Below are 23,059 nucleotides of genomic sequence, written 5' to 3'. Positions count from 1 at the left end.
AATCCTTTAGGACGTCGCGTCGCGGCTGGTCGCGGCCCCGGCCGCCTCCAGCAGTCCGTCTGTTAGAGGGTCGCGTGGCGGCAAGCCGAGGCAAGCGGCAGGGGTGACTCCGCGCAGGCCGGGGCCACGACCCGCCGCGTCGTCCCCACTGTGAAAACGGCGGAAAAACGACCACCACTGGAACACAGTAGTCGGAATCCCGTTAGCGTAGGCTAATTCAGGCTAATTCATGGCAGCTCCGTCGAATTAATTCGAGAGTCTAGTCCGATTCATTCGCGCCGCGCCTCGCCTGCCTTTCGCGATTTCCGCCCGGCTCTATTCACTCCCGTTTACGACTCTACATTTCTTTTTCAGCATTCGAGTGTGAGAGAATGAACCTAGTCGCTTCCGCTCTGGATAAATAGTGGGCCACTGTGTGGTGTCTGTTTCCGCGGCCTAACGGCAGCGTTGGCGGCCCTGAGCTGGATGAGACACTCCACCCTACGGTGACCCTTCCCGCGGGCGCTACGTGATTTGCGGACACCCTAGCCTGGCCTTCCCCCGCGGCCATGCAAATGGCAGCCCATCAGCAACAGGCTTCGCTCGGGCTTCGAGGCGCTGCTGGGGTGCTGGGGTGCGCGCGGCTCGGCGTGGCTGCCTCCAGGAAGCCCAGGCCGAGCAGCCTCGCAGTGCAGCGTCTCATAGGGCGTCGCGACGCCACGCGACGCCGCCCGCCCCGTCGCCCCGTCCTCGGCTTGTGTCTGACCGCGACAACTCTGGACGCCCTACGCCCTGCGCCCTGCCCGCCCCCTCCCCGCCGAAGTCCCTTCGGCCGAGTACCGAAGCGGAGCCGAAGCGGAGCCGAGTGGCGTTGGAAACTCGGAAACGGCAGGCTGGCTCCGAGAGTCCTCGTGCCGCTGTGTGTTTCTCGCACTCATTGGTAGTTCAGAACGAGCGCGAGAGAGACAGAGCGGCGAAAACGACTCTCGGCCCTCGCGCCTCTAGAGCGCGCGGCGATCCCGCGGAGCTGGCGCGCTGGCGCTGGCAGGCGAGCTTGGCCGCGCCGCCGCCAGGGGCGCCACCGGTCGGACCAGTGCGCAGCGCTTGTGCGCACCACAACAACCCAAGCAGCAGCCAGGCAGCCAGGGCAGCCATCCAAATAAATCGAAGCAGGCGGCCAGCTCAGTACGCGAGCGAGCGCTGCCCGAGACACTCGCGAGCCCCGTGCCGTCGGCTTGTGTGCGGAGCGGAGCTGCGAAGTCCTGCGAGCTGGTGGCCCCCACAGCCAGGCCCTGGAGCAGCACGGCCAGAGGACTGCCCCGGAGCAGAGGCCGAGACAGGGGGGAGGACGCGACGCCCGGCCCTGCATGACCAGAAGGTGCGTGGCCAGCGCGGAGGCCTCGTCGCCTCGTCGTCGGGGTGCTTCCTTTGTTGCCCTTTGTTGTGACAAGGACCAAGGACCAGGCCATCTTGGTGTTGACGCCGCCCCCTTTGTCCCGCACGCGCGGCGCGCTGCAGGCGCTGCAGTGCGTGGAGCTGGCGGTGCAGGCCCAGTCGCTGGTGTCACTGGTGTCATTGGTGTGCCCCGAGTATCGATTTTGCTGGTGACCGCGAGCACCGCGAGTGATGCGTCCCGGATGCGCTTTTGCGCCGTGCCAGCAGTGTGCCAGCCACCACCGTCCCGCCAGGCCCGCCAGCTGATGATGCTGCCGCGGCCGTGCGTGCGAGAGAGCGTGCAGCGTGCGTGCGGGGGTGCTGCGTGAGGTGCAGCGGAGCAGGCCGTGCCAGGCCGTGGCTCTGCAGCGCGTGCATCCTTTGTTTTGGTGGTCAGCTGGCGTGCTGCGCCCCGTGCTGCGCTGGCAGCCCCCCCCCCTCCCGCCCCTGGTGCTGCACGCGCAGCACGCACCACACGCGTCACGGCCGTGCGGGCTTGTTGCGCGTCCTGCAGTGCCGTGCCGTGCGCTGCGGGGAAGACCACGGCCTGCTTGTCGGGCTGCAGCGTCTCCAGAGTCCTGCAACGCTGGCCCTCTCGCACCCTCGGGCGCGTCCCGAAGGTGTGCGAGGGAGGCAGAAACACTTTCGGACCGCCCGATGAATGGAGACTCCATGGCTTCTGGCGTGGCGGCATCGAGCGTGGCGTTCTCGTCCACTCTGTATGTACGGCGCCGATGCCCCCCCCCAAAGCACTGGTCGGCCAGGAAATACCGCTGCACGACGGCGTACGGCCAGGGCACGCCCGAGAGGTAGGCAGGGCAGGGTAGACGGCGACGGCACACCCGTAAAAAAAGGAAAATGAAACTTCCAGATCCAGACTGCGGGGGCCAGACAAAGAGTTGAACCGCGCGGAGCGCTCCAGGCTGCAGCAGCGTCTCTCCAGTGGCCCGCTGGAAAAATCAACTCGGCCTGCTGAAAACGCACCACTGGAAAATTATCGCTCGCACCATTGTACACAAAAATTTGGGCAACTTGAGTCGGCGGCGGCGGCGGCTCCCAGACCACAATCGGACCGACGGGCAATTAACCCAACATGAAATTCCAATTTGGCTGCTTGAAATGGGCCTGCGGCTTGGGTTCCCCTGGGTTCCCCGTTTGGGGCCGGTCCCCGCCGGTCCCTGCCGTCGTGCGTCGCGGCTCGGCTTGCATTGAGCGCGTCCTGCGGCGCCGCGCTCTGCCTCTCTCGCAGTGCAGCGGGGCGCGCGTGAGTGCGAGAGAGACAGAGAGCGCTCTGTTCGGGGTCGGCCTGGCGGGGCCTGGCGGGGCCTGGCGCACCGTTGCGCCGCCGCGTCGGAGAACAAGCGTCTAACTGGACCTGCCTCCGCGGCAGTTGCGCTGGAGAGGGAACGGGTACCGCGGCGACGCACAGTGGGCCAGAAGACCGGCGGAGGCGGACAAAACTCTAGACGCGTTTTGAGCTCCAGAGTCGCTAAATGGGACTCGAACCGCACGTGTGACCCCACCAATGGATTGCTCTCCGAACGAGGAATCCATTGGTGGGGTCACACGTTCGGTTCGAGGCCTGTTTAGCGACTCTGGAGCTCGAAACGCGTCTAGGGTTTTGTCCGCCTTCACGGGTCTTCTGGCCCACTGTGCGACGCGGCGACAAAGGCCTGGCAGTCGTGATCTGGACCGACTTAAGGCAGCTGCTGCGTCCACGCTGGATTATCGCACTCCCTCTACGGTGTAGTGGCCCTCGGACCTTTCCACCAGAATGCCTTTGCTGGGGTGTGCTTCGCCGCGTTGGGTTGGTAACGCCAAATTGGTCGACGCGGTGACACCGCGCTGCGGCTCGGCAGTGCACTGCACACTGCGAGGGGGGAAGGCAAGGAGTGGGACAGAGCGAAATCACGGGTCGCGGTTTCCCGCAGCGCGGCGCGCAGTTTTGCCGTGTGTCATGAACACAATCGGAACAAATTTGAGCTGTCGCTGTCCTTGTCCTGTCGCCGCGGCGGAAGGAAGAGAGAAGAAGAGAGAAGGTGTCGCGGTGTCAAAGAGCTGCTGCACGTGCATGACTGGCCTCCCGGTTGACGGCGTGCTCTCCTCCTCCCTCTGGCCGTTGTTGTGCTCGGGCCGCGCGTCGTGGAAGCCGCTCAAGAAGCCGCCCAGAGCCTCCCCCTCCCCCTCCCCCTCCTCCTCCCCCTCCCCCCCTCCCCTCCCCCCTTCCGCTGGAGAGCGCCGCCAGCCAACTTGGGCCATGAGCGCCACGAAGCGACCGAGGGCATCGATGGGTGGCCCTGCCTGCAGACTTGATTCCGAGAGTCGTTTTCGTCGCTCTGTCTCTCTCGCACCTATACGGGACGTCGTCCATGAGTGCGAGAGAGACGGAGCGACGAAAGCGACTCTCGGAATCGGTCTGCCGGCCCTCTAGGGCCTCTAGGGCCTGGAGCTGGAGGCGGCCGCCCTGAGCACGGTCGCCCTAAATCTGCGCCAACTTCGGCCCGATCGCCGTCCTTGCGAAGCTGCAGACTGAGAGTCGTTTTCGTCGCGCCGTCTCTCTCGCACCTACAGGGGACGCCCCATGAGTGCGAGAGAGACAGAGCGATGTGACTGTCGCCCTGCCGAGGCCAGCGTGCCGGACCATTTCCGGCCGGAAGAACAAACTGGAAAGCATCGAAATGTAAATCGATGTAGTCGAACGCGGAGGAGACGGGTGCAGCTTGCGATTGCGACAGGTGGAATTCTCTTAATTTCCGCATCCACTGTGTCTCTCTCGCTCGCTCTCCCAGGTCTCCTCAGCTGCCACCCGACCACGCGTGGGGTGCATGTTAAGGCGTCTGCCCGAACGCGGCGGATGAAACGCCCCTAGCGTCCTCTATGAGAAATTGTCTTTGTGCTCGCTGGCGTTGCTGCGGCGTCAAGTCTCTTTGTGGCAGCCCGGCTGCATGGCCGCCTCCTCCTCCCTGCAGTTCCCGCACGGGTCACTGCCCCGCGGGAGCTTCAAGTGGAGGGGGGAGGGGGAGGGGGCGGGGAAAGGCAGGGGAGAGGGAAGGACTCGCCCGTCGCGTGTGCTCGCGCGGACACCTGCACCACATGGGTTTGTGCGTGCGTGCGTGTGTGTGCGTGTGTGTATGTGTGTGTGTGTGTGCGTGCGTGTGTGTGTGTGTGTGTGCTAAAATGAAGGGAACTGGGGGGCTAAATGGCTGGCGCCGACTCGAGTAGCCTAAGGTATTATCTGCCAAGCGCAATAGGAGACCTTTGTATGCGCAAAATACCTACTTTGCTATGATAACAAAGTATTTGTTTGAGGGGCAAGGTTTTTCGAGTGCAGGAACGTGTCTTTGTTGTTGCTGTCCCTCTCGGTGGCCGGGCCAGGCGGGGCCAGGCGGGGCGGCCCGGATCGAACGCGCTTTGGCGATGCCCCGCATGGCCGCATGGCTGCCGCGGTGTTTGCGCCGTCGGAGCTCCTTCCGTGCGAACGCCTCTCTCCCTCTCTCTCGCACTCGCGGCGGCGTCGCGCGGCCCGTCCGGCCCGTCGCGGGTGCGAGAGGGACGGAGAATGCGAATCGGGCTGCTGCGCGTTGCAGTGTTGCACCGCTATGCTTCCTGCTTGGCTTTGGCAGCAATCAACTGCTCGAAATAACCGCCCCCTCCCCTTGCCCCCGGTGCGTTTCGGTCTGACGGGCTGCCTGCACTGCCTGCAAACGCACGCGAGGGTCACTGCGGAGAGCGGACGCACGCCGGACGCACGCCGGACACCCAAACATCCTTGGCGCTGTCTCTCTCGCACCCCCGCGGCCCGGGCGTCCCCCACGAGTGCGGGAGAGACAGCGCGACGGAAGTGACGGAAGCCCCCGACCGGTAGGCAACGCAGCCGCGCGCGACGCACGCGCACGCCGCGGGTTGCCTAGCCCGCCGCCGCACGGCTGAGCATAGGCAGCCGCTGCGGACCGGTGCGTCGCGCGGCCGGGCTGCCTACCTGCCGGGCGATGGCCCTCGTTATTTTGAGGGGCTTTGTCGCCGTGCCGAGCGAGCAGGCCGAGCGAGCAGGCCGAGCCTTCGAGCGAGCAGGGCATTGACGTGCTTATGAATTACTCAGCCACCCTGCCATGCCAGAGGCCTAGAGGCTTGCCCGAGGCTTGCCCGCGGCCCATCTGCGTGGGTCGTTGACTCGCCGAGGGGGCGGAGGAAGGTCCTGGTGGTCCTTCGCCTTCTTGCTGTGCCGTGCCTGCGCCGTGCCGCGCCGTGCCGTGCGCGCCAGGCTGTTCGCGCAAGCAGGCCGTGCCTTGCGGCATTTGGAGGCCACAGGTGCAGCAATGCGCACCCCGCCGCGCCGCGCCGCACCGCACCCTGACCGAGATGTCCATGACAATGACGAAACATCGGCGCTACGCGGTTTAGAGGTCGATGGGTCGATCCCTCGCGACGGAGCGCGTTTTTGTTTTCACGATATGGTTTTGTACACATGGGATTCCCGGTTCGATCCTTTTTGCTGGTACACTGCGGCCACTTGCACTCGGTGGCCATCCTGCGGCTTTCGCTGCGGCCTGTTCGGGAAATCTCGTGTTTTCCAGTTCGGTCGAAGTGCGCCGCAGTCGATGCGTGCTTTGCGTGACTGTACACGCGCGTCTAATTTCAGTCTTTGTGCGTGCAGTGCAGGTGCGCCGCTCTTGGCGCTGCCTGTACCTCGTTGGTGGCGTGCTCTTTTGGCACTGACTGTACTGCTGCCGCCGCGAGGGGGTGTTTGCGCTCTTGGCATGGAGCGCGGCGGCGTGGCGGCGTGGCGCGTACTACTCTCTGGGGAGGCGTACTTACCTTTGCGGGCGTGGGTGCTGTTAGGTTTGCCGCGCTCTTGGCACTGAGTGTACACTGAGTGTTGCTGTACCGGTGGCGTACCGTGCAGCGTTTTCGCCCGTGAGCCCCTCGCTGTCACCAGCAGCACACACACACAGAAGCCTCGCCGTCTCATGAATTTCAGAAACCTTTGTTGATGAAGCGAAAAGGCGGCTGCGCGCGTCTTTAGGCCCCCGGGGGGAAAAGGGGGAGAAACAGGGAAGAAACGGGACAAAGGGCGGCGGACGGATGGAAGCCTGATTTGGTCCCGGCCTTGTGTCAGAAGGAAGGGGCCGAGAGGGAGACCAACGCACGGCTTTTCACCACGAGTGTGTGTGTGTGTGTGTGTGTGTGTGTGTGTGTGTGTGTGTGTTGGTGTGTGTGTGTGTTGTGTGTGTGTGTGTGTGTGTGTGTGTGTGTGTGTGTGTGTGTGTGTGTGTGTGTGTGTGTGTGCGCGCGTCTGTGTGCGTGCATGCACGTGCTCTTCCGCCCTTACAACGACACGTGGCTCTGGGTCGCACCCCCACGGGCAAAATGTCTCACAGGCAGAGAAGGCCCCCCGGACGGACTGGCGCGGGCCCTGGCGCAGGCTGGCCCCGTCGCTAGGCTAGGCGGCGCTAGGCGGCGCTAGGTTGGTGTTATTTTTGTCCCGAAATGTGGACGCGACGCCCCGCAGTCACTCCGAGGGCGCTGCATGGAGTGGCGCACCACTCTCGGTGGTCCAGAGAGCCCAGTGGCCTGGCTTGGCCTGGCTTGGCCCAGTGGAGCGGTGCACAGTGGGCCAGAAGACCGGTGGAGGCGGCCAAAATCCCGGACGTGTTTGAGCTCCAGAGGCTCTAAATGGGACTCGAACCGAACGTGTGTGTGACCCACCAACGGATTGCTCTCCAAACGAGGAATCCATTGGTGGGGTCACACACGTTCGGTTCGAGTTCTGCTTAGCGACTCTGGAGCTCAAAACGCGTCTAGACTTTTGTCCGCCTCCACCGGTCTTCTGGCCCACTGTGCGGCGGCGGCCCAGGTGGTGCCCTCCAGCGGTTTCAATTTGGCCCGCGTGAATATTGGATGCCCCTCGCCGCCGTGCCGCGCTGCCGCCAGCCGGAGAAAGACAGCCGCGCCGTGCCGCCGTGCCCGGGCTGAACTGGCACTAAACAACAACAACAGGCGGCTAGTGAAAGTGTGTGTTTCTGTCATTTTCTCGCCGCCCGGGTGGCCGACGCGTTTTTGGCGCGTCGAGGGCGGCTGTCCGTCAGTCCGTCCGTCCGTCCACGCGCGGCGCGGGCAGGGCCACGGCGAGGCCTTGCTCGATCGGCTGATTGCAGTCGTTTCAGTTTTCCGATACGGTGGTGGTGCGCGTTGGATTTTACGACGAGGTTGATAAAGCACCCCGTCGGCCTGGCCTGGCCGCGTGTTGTACGCAAAACGCCTGCCGATAACCCTTGCAGTGGCGTGCCGCGCGCGGTGCCGCGGGGCGTGCAGCGAAAAAGGGACTTTATCGCAGAAACTGCAGCCCGGACTCGATAAACTTGACCACTGGCGCCGGCCGGATTCGCTGCCAATGTCAGCGTCTTGGCCGGTCTGGGCGTTTCAACAAGTAGTGCTTCGGCCTGGCCAATCAGGCGGCCCCGTTTTGGCGGGAGCTTTGAAACGGCCGCGTTTGATTGGCTGTCGTGGCGGGTGCGACAGCGTGCCGCGGCCTCTGCCGTCCAATCTCGGCGCCAAACTGCAGGCGGGGCCGGGCGGGGCCGCGCGGGGCCGCGCGGGCCTTGATGAAGGCGGGGCGGAGCGCGGCGACGACGCTCTGGGCGACGCTGGGCGACGCTAGACGCTGGCCGACTCGGTCAAGGCCGGGACGCTATCCTGTTAGCGCGCGTGCTCTCACAGAGCGCTCCAGTGTGCCGCCGTCGCGTGTGTGTGTGTGTGTGTGTGTGTGTGTGCGTGTGTTCAGCCCAAACACGGTGACTCAGGCTTCCGGGACCGGACGGGACCCTCCGGGACCCTCACGTCCTGCCGTTCCACGTTCTTTCAGTCCCGTTCCATCCTGTCCTCTCTCTCTCTCTCTCTCCCTCCCTCTCGCTCACGTCTCGTCCTGTCTTTGTTTCGTTCTTTGTCTCTTTCTCACTTTGCCTCTCTCTCACTTTGCCTATGTCTCTCTTTGCCTATGTTTCTCTTCACCTGTGTCTCTCTTTGCCTCTTCCTCACTCACTTTGCCTCTTTCTCCCGTTTCGTGGATGCCCTTTCGCGCCTTCTGGCGACGCGGCGTGGCGGCGTGGCGGCGTGGCTTCTAGTTACGCAGGCTCGTCACGGCTCGGCGTGGCTGGACGCGGCCGAGACCTCCAGACAAGGAGCACGGCGGCACGGTGCCTCGCACGGTGCAGTTGCCGGGCAGTTCAGCTGATGCGATGCGAGTCGCAGCTGTGTGCAGCTGCCGCCTGCAGCTGTCTACAGCTGGCTTAGCCGAGCCGTGCCGTGCCGAGCCGTGCCTAGCCGAGCCGAGCCGGTCTGACCACAAGAACAGCTGACTGGCGCGGCGGGTCTGGTCTGGCCTGGCCTGGCCGGGCGTGTTCTGCGCCTGTCTAGCAACAGACCTACAGGCTTGGCAACCGTGCGGGAGGATGCAGGTTCGCTTAAAAACAAAAAAGACAAAAAAAAACACAACAAAAAAACAAGCAAGCAGCCTGCTGCCTAGTTTCGCGAACTTCCTTACCAAATGAAAACTCGTTTTTTGTCGTGTCTGTCGGCGTCCTTGGCGGCTGCAACGCACGCCGTATCTCAGGCGACTGCTTAAATATGGCCTTAGCCGCACCCACAGTGCAGCAGCACGCCGTCGTCTCGCGAAGCCGCGTAAAAGCGTCGATGCATTAGGGTCCGTTTTATTGAATCGAGAGACAACGAGTCGTGCTTGTTGTTGTTGTGTTCTTAATGGCGCGTCCACGTGTTTTTGCCGTTGTTTGCGTTGCTTTCGTTCGAATGCCAAGTGGAACTGCGATTGATTATTATTTTAGCGCGGTGCGCAGTACGGGCCGCGCCGTGACGCGCGCGCCGTGCTCGCTCGCTCTCTATTTTGCTTTCTTTATCTCGCTTGTACCGCTGCAGCCACTGCAGCCGTGCGCTCGCCTAGCCTTCCCTCTCTCTCCCTCCTTTTTTCTCACTGCTGGAAAAATGTGGGCGAATGATTTCGTAACGCTCATCTGTTGTTTTTATCGTTGTTGCAGGTATGTTGGACGTGGTTTGCGGCGCCGCCTCTGGGTCCCGCCACCCTAGCGACGAGCGACGCCCTGTGACGCCCAGCGAGGTCCAGAGTCTCCTGAAGGTCGGCCACAGCCGTCAAAACAAATATTGGCGCCGTGCACTGTACGAGGCTTGGCTCACAAATCTATTTGAAACCAAACACGCGCGGATAGGCTAAAATGTTGTTTTTCTTGTGCGGTACAAAGTCGACTGGTGCATGCACTGTAGAGCCGCCGTGAGACGGGTCTCGGTCGTGCGGTCCTTGGCGTGGAGCAGGCTCGGTAGTGTGGCACGCGCGGCACGGTGCACAGTGGGCCAGAAGCCCGGTGGAGGTGGTCAAAATCCCGGACGGGTTTCGAGCTCCTGAGTCGCTAAATGGGACTCGAACCGAACGTGTGACCACCACCAATGGGTTCCTCGTTCGGAGAGCAATCCATTGGTGGGGTCACACGCTCGGTTCGAGTCCTGCTTAGCGACTCGGGAGCTGAAAACGCGTTTGGAGTTTTGGCCGCGGCCCACTGTGTTGCACAAGGCGCGCCAGCACGTCCTGGTGCAGCAGACGACCTGGCCGACCTGGCCCGGCCGCGGCCAGGTGCGAAGCCATGGCGAAGCGGTGCGGAGCCTCTAACGAGTTGGCCGCCTCGCCTCCGCGGCGTGCGGCCCGTGCGGGGGCGCGGAGCGGCGCGGAGCATGCTCGGGGCCTCCTTGGAGTAGGACGAGCTGGGCCCGCCCCGCCCCGCCCCGCCCGCCCCGCCCCGCCCCGCCCCGCCCCGCCACCGGACGCACGCCGCCCAGGGCCGCCAGGGCCGCCCGGCCTGGCCAAGGACGCGCTGGCCGATTCCGAGCGTCCTTCGGTGCGTCTCTCTCGCACCCACGGGACGCCCCTCGAGCCCGAGAGAGAAAGACTCGGAGTGGCGGCTTCCAGTGGTCCAGCGGCGCGCCGAGCGCGAATCGTGCGCCGAGTGTCATTGGGCGAAACCGAAAAAAAATTAAGTTGATACATCGGCGCGGCGTGCAACCGCAACCGCGGCGCAGCACGCACTACGCCGTCGGGTTGACTTCGACCGCCGCCCAAGGACCGCCACTGCAAATAGCTCGGCGCGGTGATTGGCTGCGCGTCGTCTGCTGGAGGAACGGTTCTCGCCGCACCGAAATGACGAGCCGCTGTCGGCGCGCTCGAATTTGCGACCTAGTTGGGAGTCCTCGTGCGTGCTGGCCGTGCTGGCGGTGCCGCAGCACAGTGGGCCAGAAGACCGGCGCTGGCGGCCACTGGACGCGTGAGCTCCAGGGTCGCTGAACGGGACTCGAACCGAACGAGTGACCCCACCAATGGATTCCTCGTTCGGAGAGCAATCCATTGGTGGGGTCACACGTTCGGTTCGAGTCCCATTCAGCGACTCTGGAGCTCAAAACGCGTCCAGAGTTTTGGCCGCCTCCACCGGTCTTCTGGCCCACTGTGCTGCGGTGCCCTGGCGGTGCCCTGGCGGTGCCGGCCGCGTTGGCGGCGTCGCTGACGAGTGTCCCCGCCAAGCGGCGGCTAGCGGCGGCTCGCCTTGGACAGATCAGCCGGGATCAAGTCGTATTGTCATTTGTCGTGGTGGTGCTGCAGTCGCCAGGCCGCCGAGCCAGACCCGCCCTGCTTCCTCGTTGCAGTGTGTGGCGCGAACGCACCGCCTTTTCAAATTGTATCGCGCATTCAGAATGAATTTTTCGAATTGTGAGGCGCATTTGTCTAAAGACCAAGTGAATTTCGCTGCGTCGCCCAAACTCGAGCTAATGTTAGAAAAGCGACATTATTTAATTTTGACCCTTTATTTGGCTTCCATCTGGCCTGGCACCCATTGAGGCTGGTTGTCATGCCCTTTCGCTGCCAGTTGGCTGTCGTTGGGCTGCTCGCGGCCACTTTGTAACCACTTTGGGAGTGCATTGTGGCTGTTGGTTGCCAGTGGCCTGGTTGAGCCCTGGCTGTGACCCACATGCCTCGGACAGTCGGTCGGGCGGACGGACGGCCAGAGGGACTAGACAGGCTTGCTGCACGCCCCGCACGCCCCGCGAACCCGAGCCGCGCGCTGTGTACAGAAAGTGATTTGGTGATCAGTGTGTCGCCGTGAGTGTGTGTGTGTGTGTGTGTCGGCGACACGCGCGCGGCGGCGGCAGCGACCCGCCAGTTTGGATTCGCGCGCGCTAATCCCACGAAGGCGTCACGTTCAGTGTTGCAGCAGGCGTTCCGCGAGGCGTTCCGCGAGGCGTTCTCACGAATGGACAAGCAACGGACAGGCGGCCACGACCCGAGTAGCGCCGCGATTCGGGTTGGGTAACGAGCCGCCGTTGCGTAATTAAACCTATAAAAAAGTGTTTTTGAGCCACCTCAGACTTTTGTTCGGTCGGTCTGCATGACGACGACTCGGAAATGGGACACGCGTTGTTCGAGGGACGCGCTTCAAAGTGCTCGCGATGAAAGCAGTTGAGTCGGCTCAGCCCGCGGATCCGGTTCGAACTGCCTACGCTCTCCAGGGCTGTCCAGGAGGGCTGGCTGTCCGGGTCGCAACGGGTTAGCCTCGGAGGCCTATTATTGGTGGGCGCCCCGCTCTCCGCCACGCGACAGACAGAGCGCTAAGCCCCGGATAAACAAAATGGCAGCTGGAAAAGTTTGCAGACTTTTCGAGTCGAGACGAACTTTGTTTCATCGCGATCGGTGCACGCGAAGCCAAGCGTAGACGGTCGGCACGCCCGACCCCGGAAATCCTCGCAGAATTGCGCAGAATCTCTTTGGTTAGTTGTTCGCTCGTCCGCGACACTTGACACTCCTTTTGCTTGATTCAGGACGACCCCTTTTCGTCCTGATGCGTCCTTGACAGCCCCGGGCGGAGGGGCTGCATAGTGCATGGCGAAGGCCCGCCGCGAGCCTAATCCTGTCAGTGTCCTTTCCAAACCCCGAAGCGCATCTTGATAACGGCCTGCTGTGTGTCTGTCTGCAGGTAGTACAGTGTACACTCACTCTTTTTCCTCCCCGTTTTTTTTGCCGGTGCAGAAAATCAAAGCCAGAGGCCGATGGTGTGTGTGAGGGGAGAGTGTGTGTGACAGAGTGCGCGCACTATTGTCTTAGTCTTGGGAGGTCCCTCTCGCCCCGCGTCGCCCCGCGCGATTCGTTGATTCGCCAGGCAATCGTACAGTGGTGCAGCAGTGCCTTTGCAATCTGTTTATTTTTCCAACTGGGAGTGTGCGCCGTGCGGCCGTGCCGCGGCACGCTGTTACCAGGCGGGCCGTGCAGCGGCGTGCACGCAGCCAGCGCAGCCAGCGCAGCCAGCCGACGTGACGAAAACGTTTAATTTGGGATTGAATCAACGTGGCCTGGCAAAGGGCACTCGCTTCGCACTCGCTGCTCTCGCGCGCGAAAAGAAATTAAAAAACTAATCTTGGCACTTATGGGGGCGTGCGACAGATCGTTGTCGGAACCAAAAATTGCAGTCACTTTCAAAAACCAAAAAAAAATTGAAAAAATTAAAAACTTTTGTTGTTAGAACCAAAAATTGCACTCACTTTCGCGCAAAAACATAAATTTAAAAAAAAATCAAATATTTAAAAAATGAAGATCTTTTGTGAGGAAGGTGTAGAGTGCGTAGAAGCACGTGGTTTACATGCACTGCGCACGCGGCACACGCGGCACGCGGCACCAAGGAACCCCAGTCAAGGTGACTGTGGTGTGCGAGGCTAAGGCACTGCTTGCTTGTCCGTTTTGATATGCACGGGGGCCGCCCGCTGCGCGCTGTGCCGCGCTGTGCCGCGCTGTGGGCTGCGCGTTTGCGTTGCAATCTCGAGTTTGGAGACGTGCGGTGACTGGCTGGGTGGCTGGCGACGCGACGCGACGCGACGAAGCCTCGGCGACGACGCCCCTGACGCCGTGACGTAATTAGTGTATGGATCTGCCGCTACACTAGTACTGCGCAGCGCCAGGACAATGGGAGTGCGTCTTCTCGTGCACCTGCCTCGCACCCACTGTAGCGCACGCTCGCTAGCACACGCTCGCTGCGACCACGGTGCTTGGGTGGGTGGATGCCGCCGCCGCTGCCGCCGCTGGCTGGTGCGCTGTTGCTACACGTGCCGGGCTGGCAAAACAAAAACACTGCGTAGGAGCAGGGCTAACGCGCTACGCACAACACTCTCTCTCTCTCTCTCTCTCTCTCCTCTCTCTCTCTCTCTCTCTCTCTCTCTCTCGCACAATCACCATCACTCACGCCCCCGCGCTCGCTCCCTCCGCTGCCCGGCGACAGCCTCGGTCCCTTCTCCTCCGGACTCCTCCGGACTCCGGAGCGCGGGTTCGCGGCGCCGCGACGGCAACTTTCATCTCGTGGTGGGGCGATTCCGCGCGGCGTTTCGGTGCGCCCCGCGACGGGCCGTGAGTGGGAGAGAGACAGAGCGTCTGCAGGCAATCTAAGCGGGTCACGGGGCCAGGCCTTTGGCCAGGCCTTTGGCCAGGCCGGCCGGGCTGCAGGACAGACTGCAGGCTGCTTCGGGGCAGCGCGCCGTCCCCCGTCTCTCTCGCACCTGGACGCCCGTGGACGCCGCGGCCCGCGAGTGCGAGAGAGACGGGGGGCTGTTCGGAGTGGCCGGCCAGGAAGCCCTGCGGATTGGTTGCCGTTTGCCAGTGGGGTACCACCCGGCGCCGCCCCTGCCCTGCCCCTACAGTGGAGGAACAAGGAAGCCCGCGGCGTCCCCGGAGACGCGTCCGTCATGCCCGTCGCGGTGGCGCGCGGGGCTTGGCGAGGTCCTCAATTCGAAATTTAGCGCTCTGGCCTGGTCGTCCCGCCACTGCACTGTTGGCGGAGCGCAGAGCGCGGATCTACCACCGTAAAAGCATAGCGAGCCGCTTGGCGACGCTCGGCGCTCCTAGCGGCCCCTGGCGGCCGTTCTAGGAAGCTCGATGTAAACAGACAGTGTTGTGCCTGCGTGACCCAGCGGCCTAGCGGCGTGCTGGCGGGCTTATCAAATTCGCCAGTCTGACACGCGCGGCCCGGCTCGGCTCGGCTCGGCTCGGCTCTATGGCCCGGCTCGGCTCGGCCCGGCTCGGCTCGGCTCGGCTCGGCTCGCAGTCTGCTTGGCGCGCGGTGCCCTGGCGGCGCCCTGGCGGTGCCGCGGTGCACTTCCTGAAAGGGCTCTTGAGGCGGCAGATAGCGTGCGGCGCGACGACGATCAGACGGACGGACAGACAGACAGACAGACAGACAGACAGGCGGGCGGGCTGACGGATTTGTCTCGATTTGCGCAGCGAGACATGTGTCTCGTGTGGCCCACCGATATCCTTATCGGACGCGGCTCGGCGGGCGCAGGTGCAGTACTGCAGCCAAGCCAGGCACCGCCAGGCACTGCCAGGCACTGCAGGGTTGTTGCTCTCGCCCAAACAAAGAGCGGCTCAACCCGCTCCACTTCAGCCGGATAAATAACTCGCTTTGAAAAACGCTGCGTCATAAACCGCAAAGCTACCACCAAAAAAATAAAAAATAAGCAAAGTTGATTTCTTTTGCTTTACTTTTGAAGAGAGCCTGTGTTTCCTGAAGGAAACTGCAAAGGACCGCGGCGGCAGCGACGCACTGGAAAAATACTAAAAGTAAAAAGGAGGAAAGCGAAATAATGATGGTGGGGGCAGTAACGACCACCGGTATGCTTCTCTTCTCCAGCGGCGTGTCCTCCTGTGGGTGAAAGCAGCGATCGTGTGCCGTGCAGCGCGGCGCGGCGTGGCGTGGCGCGGCGCGGTCTGCCGCTCTAGTCCGCCATGGGTGTTGCCATTACCGCTCCGCGCGCTGCGCGCTCTACCCGACTTTGCCTCCAAGTGCTCTTTGCATTCAGCCGGACTCTTGTAATGACTGTGGCGGGCGGAGGCGTGGCTGCCGGTGCTGACCCACTTGGGACTGTGCTGCACAGTGGGTCAGAAGACCGGTGGAGGCGGCCAAAATACTGGACGCGTTTTGAGCTCCACAGTCCCATTTTTGCACCTCGCCGTCGGCCCGTCGGCCGTGTTTTGGTTTCGGCACACTGTAAGCTGACGTGGGCTTTCCTGTTGCAGATGCCTCTGGATGCCTGCGGAGCGGCCGAAGAGGAACGGTCGCCACAGCGACGCCGCAGTTGAACGGTAAGTACAGCTGTCTCTCTCGCACCTACCCGGGACGCCCCACGAGTGCGAGAGAGAGAGAGAGAGAGAGAGAGAGAGAGAGAGAGAGAGAGAGAGGTCGCCGCCTGCGATGGGCGAGGCGGGCTGCGCCGCCGCGCAGGGCTGCCTCGCGTGGTTGCCTAGCCGGCGCTTCGCGGGCGTTCCGGCCGAGCCGGGCCCTGGGGCCGTCAAGTCTCCAGCGAGCGGGGAAAACCGGAAAAAACCTAAAACAACGAGTTTTTATGCACATGCGCGACGATTAATTAGAAGCGGGGCGCAGTACCCTTCGTGCGTGTCTGCGGCGCGGCGGCGCGTGTTAACCCGGGCAGAAAAACCTCTTTTATACCCCCTCGGTCGGACGGACAGACTGCGCCGTGGCGAGGGAGAGACGAAATAACGAAAAGGCGTCTATTCTTTTTTTTTCTTTTCGTTGCGTTTCCTCTTTCTTCCCGACCGCTGTTGTTGGTCTGGAGATGGATGGGGTAGGTGGGGCCGCGGGTGGGGCCGCGGGTAGCACCGGGGTGGGAAATACTTCCCCGACCCGCGGCAGCGTGGCAGGCTGCTGAGCTGTGTTCGCGGCCCCGCTTTGGCCCTGCTTGATCCGGTTGGCTTGGGCTGGTATTGGTTTTTCCGAGGCTGAGGCCGGCGGGGGACGAGAGGGGGTGCGAGAGAGAGGTCCAGGTGATTGCTCTGCCGTAGTGCGCAGTGGCGCGGCAGCTCGTCTCGGCCAACGAACCGATCTGGTGTAGCAACCCTCTCCGTCCCCCCGTTGCCACCCAGTTCGCCCTCCTCCCCCCCCCCACTCCACCTCGTGATTTTCAGTCGCACATCCCTACAGCGTGCTAGTGAGCGCGACCCCTGGACGTCAACAAACCCTTAGCGCTCCCCACCTCCTCGCTGTATTCTCCAGAACGTCAACATACCCTTAGCGTCCTCTCCCTCCCGCTTCCTCCCCGTTTCCTCGGGTTCCTCGCCTGTGCCTCTGGACGTCAACAAACCCACCCCCCGCCCCGCCGCCTCGCCGCCCGCCCGCGTGCCCCCTCGGGCTGCCACCCACTTGCTTGCCCGGGCGACGCGAGGCCATCAACCCCGAGCGGGCCCCCCAACCACCAACAGCCCCCTCCCCCTCCCCCCGCACGCGCGTCGTCCTTGCATCGTTACTCGTTACAGGCTCATTGAAGGCGCCGGGGACGGCGGGGACGGCAACGAGCGAAAATGCAAGATTGGCGACCGCCCCCTTCCCTGTTCCCTCCTGCTTCCGTGCTGCTGGTGGCGCCATCGCGTCGCCAGCGCACAGTGGGCCAGAAGACCGGTGGAGGCGGACAAAACTGTAGACGCGTTTTGAGCTCCAGAGTCGCTAAACAGCACTCGAACCGAACGTGTGACCCCACCAATGGATTCCTCGTTCGGAGAGAAATCCATTGGTGGGGTCACACGTTCGGTTCGAGTCCCATTTAGCGACTCTGGAGCTCAAAACGCGTCGAGAGTTTTGTCCGCCTCCGCCGGTCTTCTGGCCCACTGTGCAGCGCGTCGCCGTCGCCTCTGCGCGCTTCGTCGCTCTGTCTCTCTCGCACCCTTGCGGAGCACGCCGTGAGTGCGAGAGAGAGAGAGACGCGCTGGCGGCCCCGATGCGGATCGTCGCCTCGGCTGGCTTTCCTTTGTCCTCCGCGTGCTCTGCCGCTGCTGCTGCCGCCCGCCTTCCATGTTTTTAAATAAATTGCGCGCCTCGCGGGCAAGTGGCGCACCACCACACCAGAAGCTCGAAATACCGCCGCCCCGTTTGTCAACACCAATCGACACGGACGGACCGCAAACACCGCGCGGGCCATTCAAACCAATCGATGCGCGCGCGGGAAAAAAACCTAACCTAACAACAACAAAAACATTTGGCGCGAACGAAACGGAACGGAAAGTGGCTGTGAGGAACGAGGCGCGAACGCAACCTTCGCTTTGGCTAGACTCACTCGCAGTGTAGCGGGCAATCAATACACGAGACGGGCTTTTGACCCGCGCCAACTGCACTGTATGTGCACGGCGAGGCCAAGTCGTTGCCTACCCGGAAAAGGCAACCGTCGTTTGTTTTAACGGAACTGCCCGCGGCCTGCAGGCAGCCCCCGGCGAGACGCCTGTGAAACCCAGGGTAGGCAACCCCCTCGCACAGGAGTGCACCGTTGCCTACCCGCCGTTTCACAGGCGCTACGCTGGAAAGGCGGTTTTCTCCTTTGCCCCTTTGGATTGGGTTGCTGCCTGAGGCCGACCCCGCGGAGGTCAAGTAGACCCCCCCTCTTTTTTCCCTCGTAGAGACTGCCGCTTTTTCCTCGTCGGAGGAAACCGCCCCGGCCCTTGACGATGCGTCGACTCCACTTCACGAGACCCAATACCTCTTCCCCCTCCCCCCGCCACATCCCGTGCAAGCACACTGGAAGTAATCATTTTTAGTACAAGCTATTCGGTCATGAATTGCGTCGCCGTCGCACACAATCCAGATGGGCGGCATTTGGGGCAACCTAACCTCACTCTTTTTTTGTTGTGGACTGGATTTCATTCTCATGTCGGGCCGGGCCGGCGGTCTGGCCCGGGGGTCAGGCGTACTGCGATAAGCTCTCCTTGACCGCCTCCGAGGTGGCCTCCTTCGGGCGGCGCGTGGCGCGGCGCGGCGCCGATAGACTCTTTCTCATGCGTGGAGCGTCATTCGATAGGAATAGCATTGGGCCAATTGGGGGCGTTTCGTCACGCGCGTCGACGAGTACACTGTACACTCCCAGTGCATCGGACTTGTTGACAAGTAAAAGTGACCAGTACACTGTGGTGCGGGCCGGACCAATCAAAGCGCCGCGTTTGGCCGGCATGCCGCTGGCAGGCGCACTGACCGTAGCGTGCCCTCTGCCGAACGATGAACGAGACTTTTCCTTCGTCTCTTTTTCATTCATTTTTTGCGGGAATCTTGACGAAGAAGCTTTGATTATCGCGTAGGTGGTTTACAGTTTTGCTTTTTTTTCCGCTCTCGCCTCGGCCGGTTGACCTTAGACTGTACTGAGGCGTGCCGTGCCGCGTGCCGCCCTGGACGCGTGGAAGCGCGTGCTAAACGCGTACCACCGCGTCGCTCGCGGACTTGTCGGGGAATCGTACTGGAAACGCCCAGCGAGTCTGGAAATTAGTTTGCCAGACAAGACGTGATTTTTATTTTCGAAGTTCTTATTTAATTTTTTTTTTGATTTAATTGGTTTTGCCCGGGGGCCACCTTCGCGCGTAGGCTGACTGGATGGAAACCCAAGTCGTTAATACACTGCGGGCAAAACCGTCGAGAACTCGAAATGCCGATAAGTCGTCGATAAAGAGGGTTGCGAACACCGGGAAAATAAAGGTTGGTACAGTGTGAGCTGTTTTGCGGTGGGCGCCACTCGCGAATCGTGCGGCGGGTTGCGGTTCTCGTCCAGAAACGTGCTATGGATCGCGGTTTTGCGAAGTGGGGCCTCTTTCTCCTCCTCCAGTTATTTCTGACTCTGTCGGAAATACGGTGCAGGTCGGGCCAGCGCCGAGTACTTGGCGGGAACACGGACCGGTTTCGGTCCCTCCTGCTCCCCGGCCAAGGCCCTTTCCTCCCTCACGTCCGATTTCCGCCAATTTCTCCGGGCGTCGCTCCTCCACACTGTTAAAACTTTCCCCTTTCAACAGCCCGTTTTAATTATCTCGAATCGTATTAATAAAGTTGCAGCTGACACTTTACATTTATTTTTCATTAAATTCGTTTCTCTCTTAAAAATTCTCCCTCTCGTTGCGAAATTGCTTTACAAAGATTTGGCAGAGTAGCTTGTCTCAACTTCGTGCATGGTGAACCCTGTTTTGACGTGTTGCTGGCGTGTAAGACACATCGATTGCCTGTTACAGAAACTGATGATCCGCGCAGCAAGAAACAGAATTCGGACCGAAATGCTCCCCGATCGTGAGTTGCCTTCTACCAAATAAACATCGCCGCTCTGTGTCCTTAGTGAGCAGGAGGCGGACGAATGACTTGCCGGTCGCGGGTTCGAACCCCCCCGCCGGCGAATATTTTTAGCTTTTCGTGACGGAACCCCTTTCGCCTTGAATTTGGCTGCTTTTATGCTTTGGCACCTTTCCCTGCATCCCGCTGGTCGGGACTGATGGCTTGACGCCGTCAACAGGAAGGGAAACTCCAAATTAATAAATTAATTAGTAAAATAAATTTTAAAAGCCCTGGCTGTTGTTGTGCCTTGAAGTGTCACCAGCAATACGTCTCATGGTCGGGGTTTATTCAATTCTACCGACTTCACGTTTGTGCGCTGCCTCACGCACAATTTGCGCACATAATAATTCATATTTTCGTACGATTTTGCGCGTGGAAATGACGATTACCTCATGCCGGAAAACGGTGCGTGACACACTCGCGTAGGGAGACTGATGGTTGGTTACGGTTTGTTGCAGACGCTGGCCACTGCCTCGAGGGTCGTCCGAGTCCCACAGCCAGTCCTGCCAACATGGTGAAGACTTTCCAGGCTTACCTGCCGCACTGCCACCGCACGTACTCGTGCATCCACTGCCGCGCGCACCTGGCCAACCACGACGAGCTCATTTCAAAGGTGAGGTCGCGGGTTCAAATCCTGTCATCAGCTTTTTTTTTTTTTTTTTTTTTAAGAAATTTATTTTATTGGTCTTGCAGCCTTGAAATGAACTGGAAAGGTTAGGCGAGGCAGGCCGCAAGTAGAGAGAGGGGCTAGTGGGGGTCTGAAAGGGGCCTTAAATCCCTCGCATGGTTTATGAGTGGCCTTGTTGAAAGAGAAGGTATTTTTTTATGGATTACCTTGTTCGGCGCGTGCAAGTGTTTTTTTGAGGAGAGAGGTACGGGGTTGCGTAAAAGAACGTGGTGACGCGAAGGAACCGAATGGGACGCTGGAAGATTGTATTTCATTTCAGTTTCCAATGTCGGGTAAACGGTTCCCCGTCCATCTGCCCGCGCGTGGCGGCGTGGCGGCGCTCCCAGTGACAGGTGACAGCCGAGCGAAAGGACGGCGGGCAGCTAGCCGTTCCGATTTTCGAAACGGCGTTGCGTGATGGCGGGCGAAACGCGCTAGCACCGCTAGCACCGCCAGCACGCAGAGTGGGTGACCCCTCGGTGAAGTGTCATTGCCACTGGCCTATGGGGGACTGCTGCGCTGTAGTTGATTTATCTATTTCTACGCTGCTCGCCTCGCGGCCCTCGCGGCTCGGGGGCAATCTGGTCGCGTGGCGCGAGTGGTGCGAACGCGCTGTAAAATCCCTGCGCGGGGTAGCTGGGTACGGCGTAATACCCGCACGCCCCCTCCCCCTTTCCCTCCCCGATCTCTGGAGGCATTGACGTCACCCTCAACAGCTGACTGCCGCCCCGGTCCACCCCCACCCCTGTTCTTGGAAGGCGTGGGCGAGGCCGGGTGACGCGGTGGGCCGCTTCACCGCTTGCTTGCTCTCGGTTCATCACTCGATGGCGTGGACCCCGTGGACCCTGTGGACCCCGTGGACCCCCGGGACCGGCCAATTTCAGGCCAACGGCGAACCAAATTACGTCCCCTTGTCCCGCCACGCCGCCACGCTGCCAGCCGCCAGCCGCCAGCCGCCACGGGCAGAGGCCACGCCGCAGCCCGCCTTGGCTAGGCGCTAGGCGCTCGGCCACGGGGGAGTGGCGCGCTGCGTCTGCGTCACTCAACGACATCGATATCCCGTTGCTCGAGCGAGCTGTCTGCCTGCTCTCGACATCGCGGTGGACTGGAAGAAAAAGTCATTTCCCTTATGCTTTTTAGTGTTTTAAAATTTGCGTTTCTCTGTTGCAGTCGTTCCAAGGAAGCCAGGGGCGCGCATACCTCTTCAATTCTGTGTAAGTGCTCGGCTACTTACCCTCAAATAATGCTTTTTTTTTTTTTTTGGGGGGGGGGGTATATTTAAAACGTCAATGACATAGTCGATTTGGCAAAATGTACAGATTGGTGGGCTGTGTTCTGACGGACGGTCCCTCTTGTGTTGCAGAGTGAACGTAGGGTGCGGACCGGCGGAGGAGCGCGTGCTTCTCACCGGCCTCCATGCCGTCGCCGACATATACTGCGAGTGCTGCAAGACGACGCTCGGCTGGAAATATGTAAGGGATGGTCGTTGGCGCGGGCAGAGTGTACACAGAGTGCAGTGACCTTGAGTCTGACAGTGACTGAGCCCTCCCCTCGGTGTGCTTTGCGCTTTGCAGGAGCTGGCCTTCGAGTCGAGCCAGAAGTACAAGGAGGGCAAGTACATCATCGAGCTGGCCCACATGATAAAGGAGAATGGGTGGGAATGAGAATTGTGCCGGCCCCGCGGTACTCAGCGAGGGCCGGGCAACCAAGACAACCAGGACGACGACCCCTTGGCGGACAGCACCGAGTGCGTCCCGGGCCCGTCGACCGGCTACACCGCCCCGCCGCCGGGGCCCCCCGTGGAGCGCGGCCCCATCGGCCCCCTCGGCCCCACGGGGCTAGCCGCGTTGGCGTCGGACATCCAGTACATCGCCGACAGCAGTAGCAGCAGCAACAGCCCCTCCAGCAGCTCGTCGTCGCCGGGCGGCTCCTCGTGCAGCCCGTCGTCGTCGTCCAGCTCCAGCTACGGCTCCAGGCACGCCCTCGCGCCGCCCGGGCCCTCCAGAAGGCCCTCCTCAAGGCCCTCCTCAAGGCCCTCCTCCCCGGCCCCCTCGGGGCTGGCGGCGCCGGGGCCGTCGTCGTGCAGAGGCGCTGGCAGGAGCCGCAGTCCGGAGACGCGCGGTGCAGGGGCTCCTCTCAGAGGGGCTGTCCCCGGAGGGGCTCTTCCTGGAGGAGGTCCTCCCGGAGGGGCTCCCCCCAGGGGGGCTCTTCCTGGAGTAGGTCCACCCGGAGGGGCTCTCCCTGGAGGAGGTCCTCCCGGAGGGGCTCCCCCCAGGGGGGCTCTTCCTGGAGTAGGTCCACCCGGAGGGGCTCTCCCTGGAGGAGGTCCTCCCGGAGGGGCTCCCCCCAGGGGGGCTCTTCCTGGAGGAAGTCCTGCCAGAGGGGCTCTGCCCAGAGGGCCTTCTCCCCGAGGGACTCTCCCCGGCGCGGCTCAGGCTCTACAAGGACCCCAAGCCGAAGCGAGTGCGCCGTTTGGCGCGGGGCCGAGCGGGCCGAGCGGGCCGAGCGGCGCCAGGGCCGTGTACTGCCCCCGCCACGGCCTCGTGGCCGCGGACGCTGGTGCTGGCCCCGGCCGCGGGGCGCACGGCCTCGAACACGGCCTCCGACACGACCTCAACGGGGCGGGTGCTGCAGCTGCTCAAGCAGGCCCTCCCCAGGCCCAACGTGCTTCGCCGGGACTGCCGGGACTGCCGGGCCAGCCAGGCCGCGGAGCGCAGCCCGACCCAGGCCATGCTGGCCTTGCTGCCCATGCAGGCCCAGGACCGTGGCCTCCGATGGCGCAGCT

General features: G+C 62.1%; 1 protein-coding gene across 2 annotated transcripts; it reads left to right on the top strand.

Moving 5' to 3' along the window:
* The first annotated feature begins 1,120 nt into the window (after nt 1-1,120).
* LOC117645423 (protein yippee-like 1) lies at nt 1,121-22,075 on the top strand. Of its 2 annotated transcripts, XM_034385617.1 has the most exons (7): nt 1,121-1,357; nt 15,539-15,604; nt 19,511-19,565; nt 20,066-20,220; nt 21,445-21,488; nt 21,638-21,746; nt 21,849-22,075. In XM_034385617.1, the coding sequence occupies exons 3-7, from the start codon at nt 19,517-19,519 to the stop codon at nt 21,936-21,938; spliced, it is 447 nt and encodes a 148-aa protein (XP_034241508.1). In that variant the 5' UTR covers nt 1,121-1,357; nt 15,539-15,604; nt 19,511-19,516; the 3' UTR covers nt 21,939-22,075. The 2 variants fall into 2 exon arrangements, with proteins under 2 accessions (XP_034241508.1, XP_034241509.1); XM_034385618.1 differs by lacking the exon at nt 19,511-19,565 and having other exon boundaries at nt 1,122-1,357.
* The last annotated feature ends 984 nt before the right edge of the window (nt 22,076-23,059 follow it).

Source organism: Thrips palmi, unplaced genomic scaffold, assembly GCF_012932325.1.
Source record: "Thrips palmi isolate BJ-2018 unplaced genomic scaffold, TpBJ-2018v1 HiC_scaffold_18, whole genome shotgun sequence".
NCBI classification, from domain to species: domain Eukaryota; kingdom Metazoa; phylum Arthropoda; class Insecta; order Thysanoptera; family Thripidae; genus Thrips; species Thrips palmi.
This window is presented reverse-complemented; position numbering and strand designations above follow the sequence as displayed.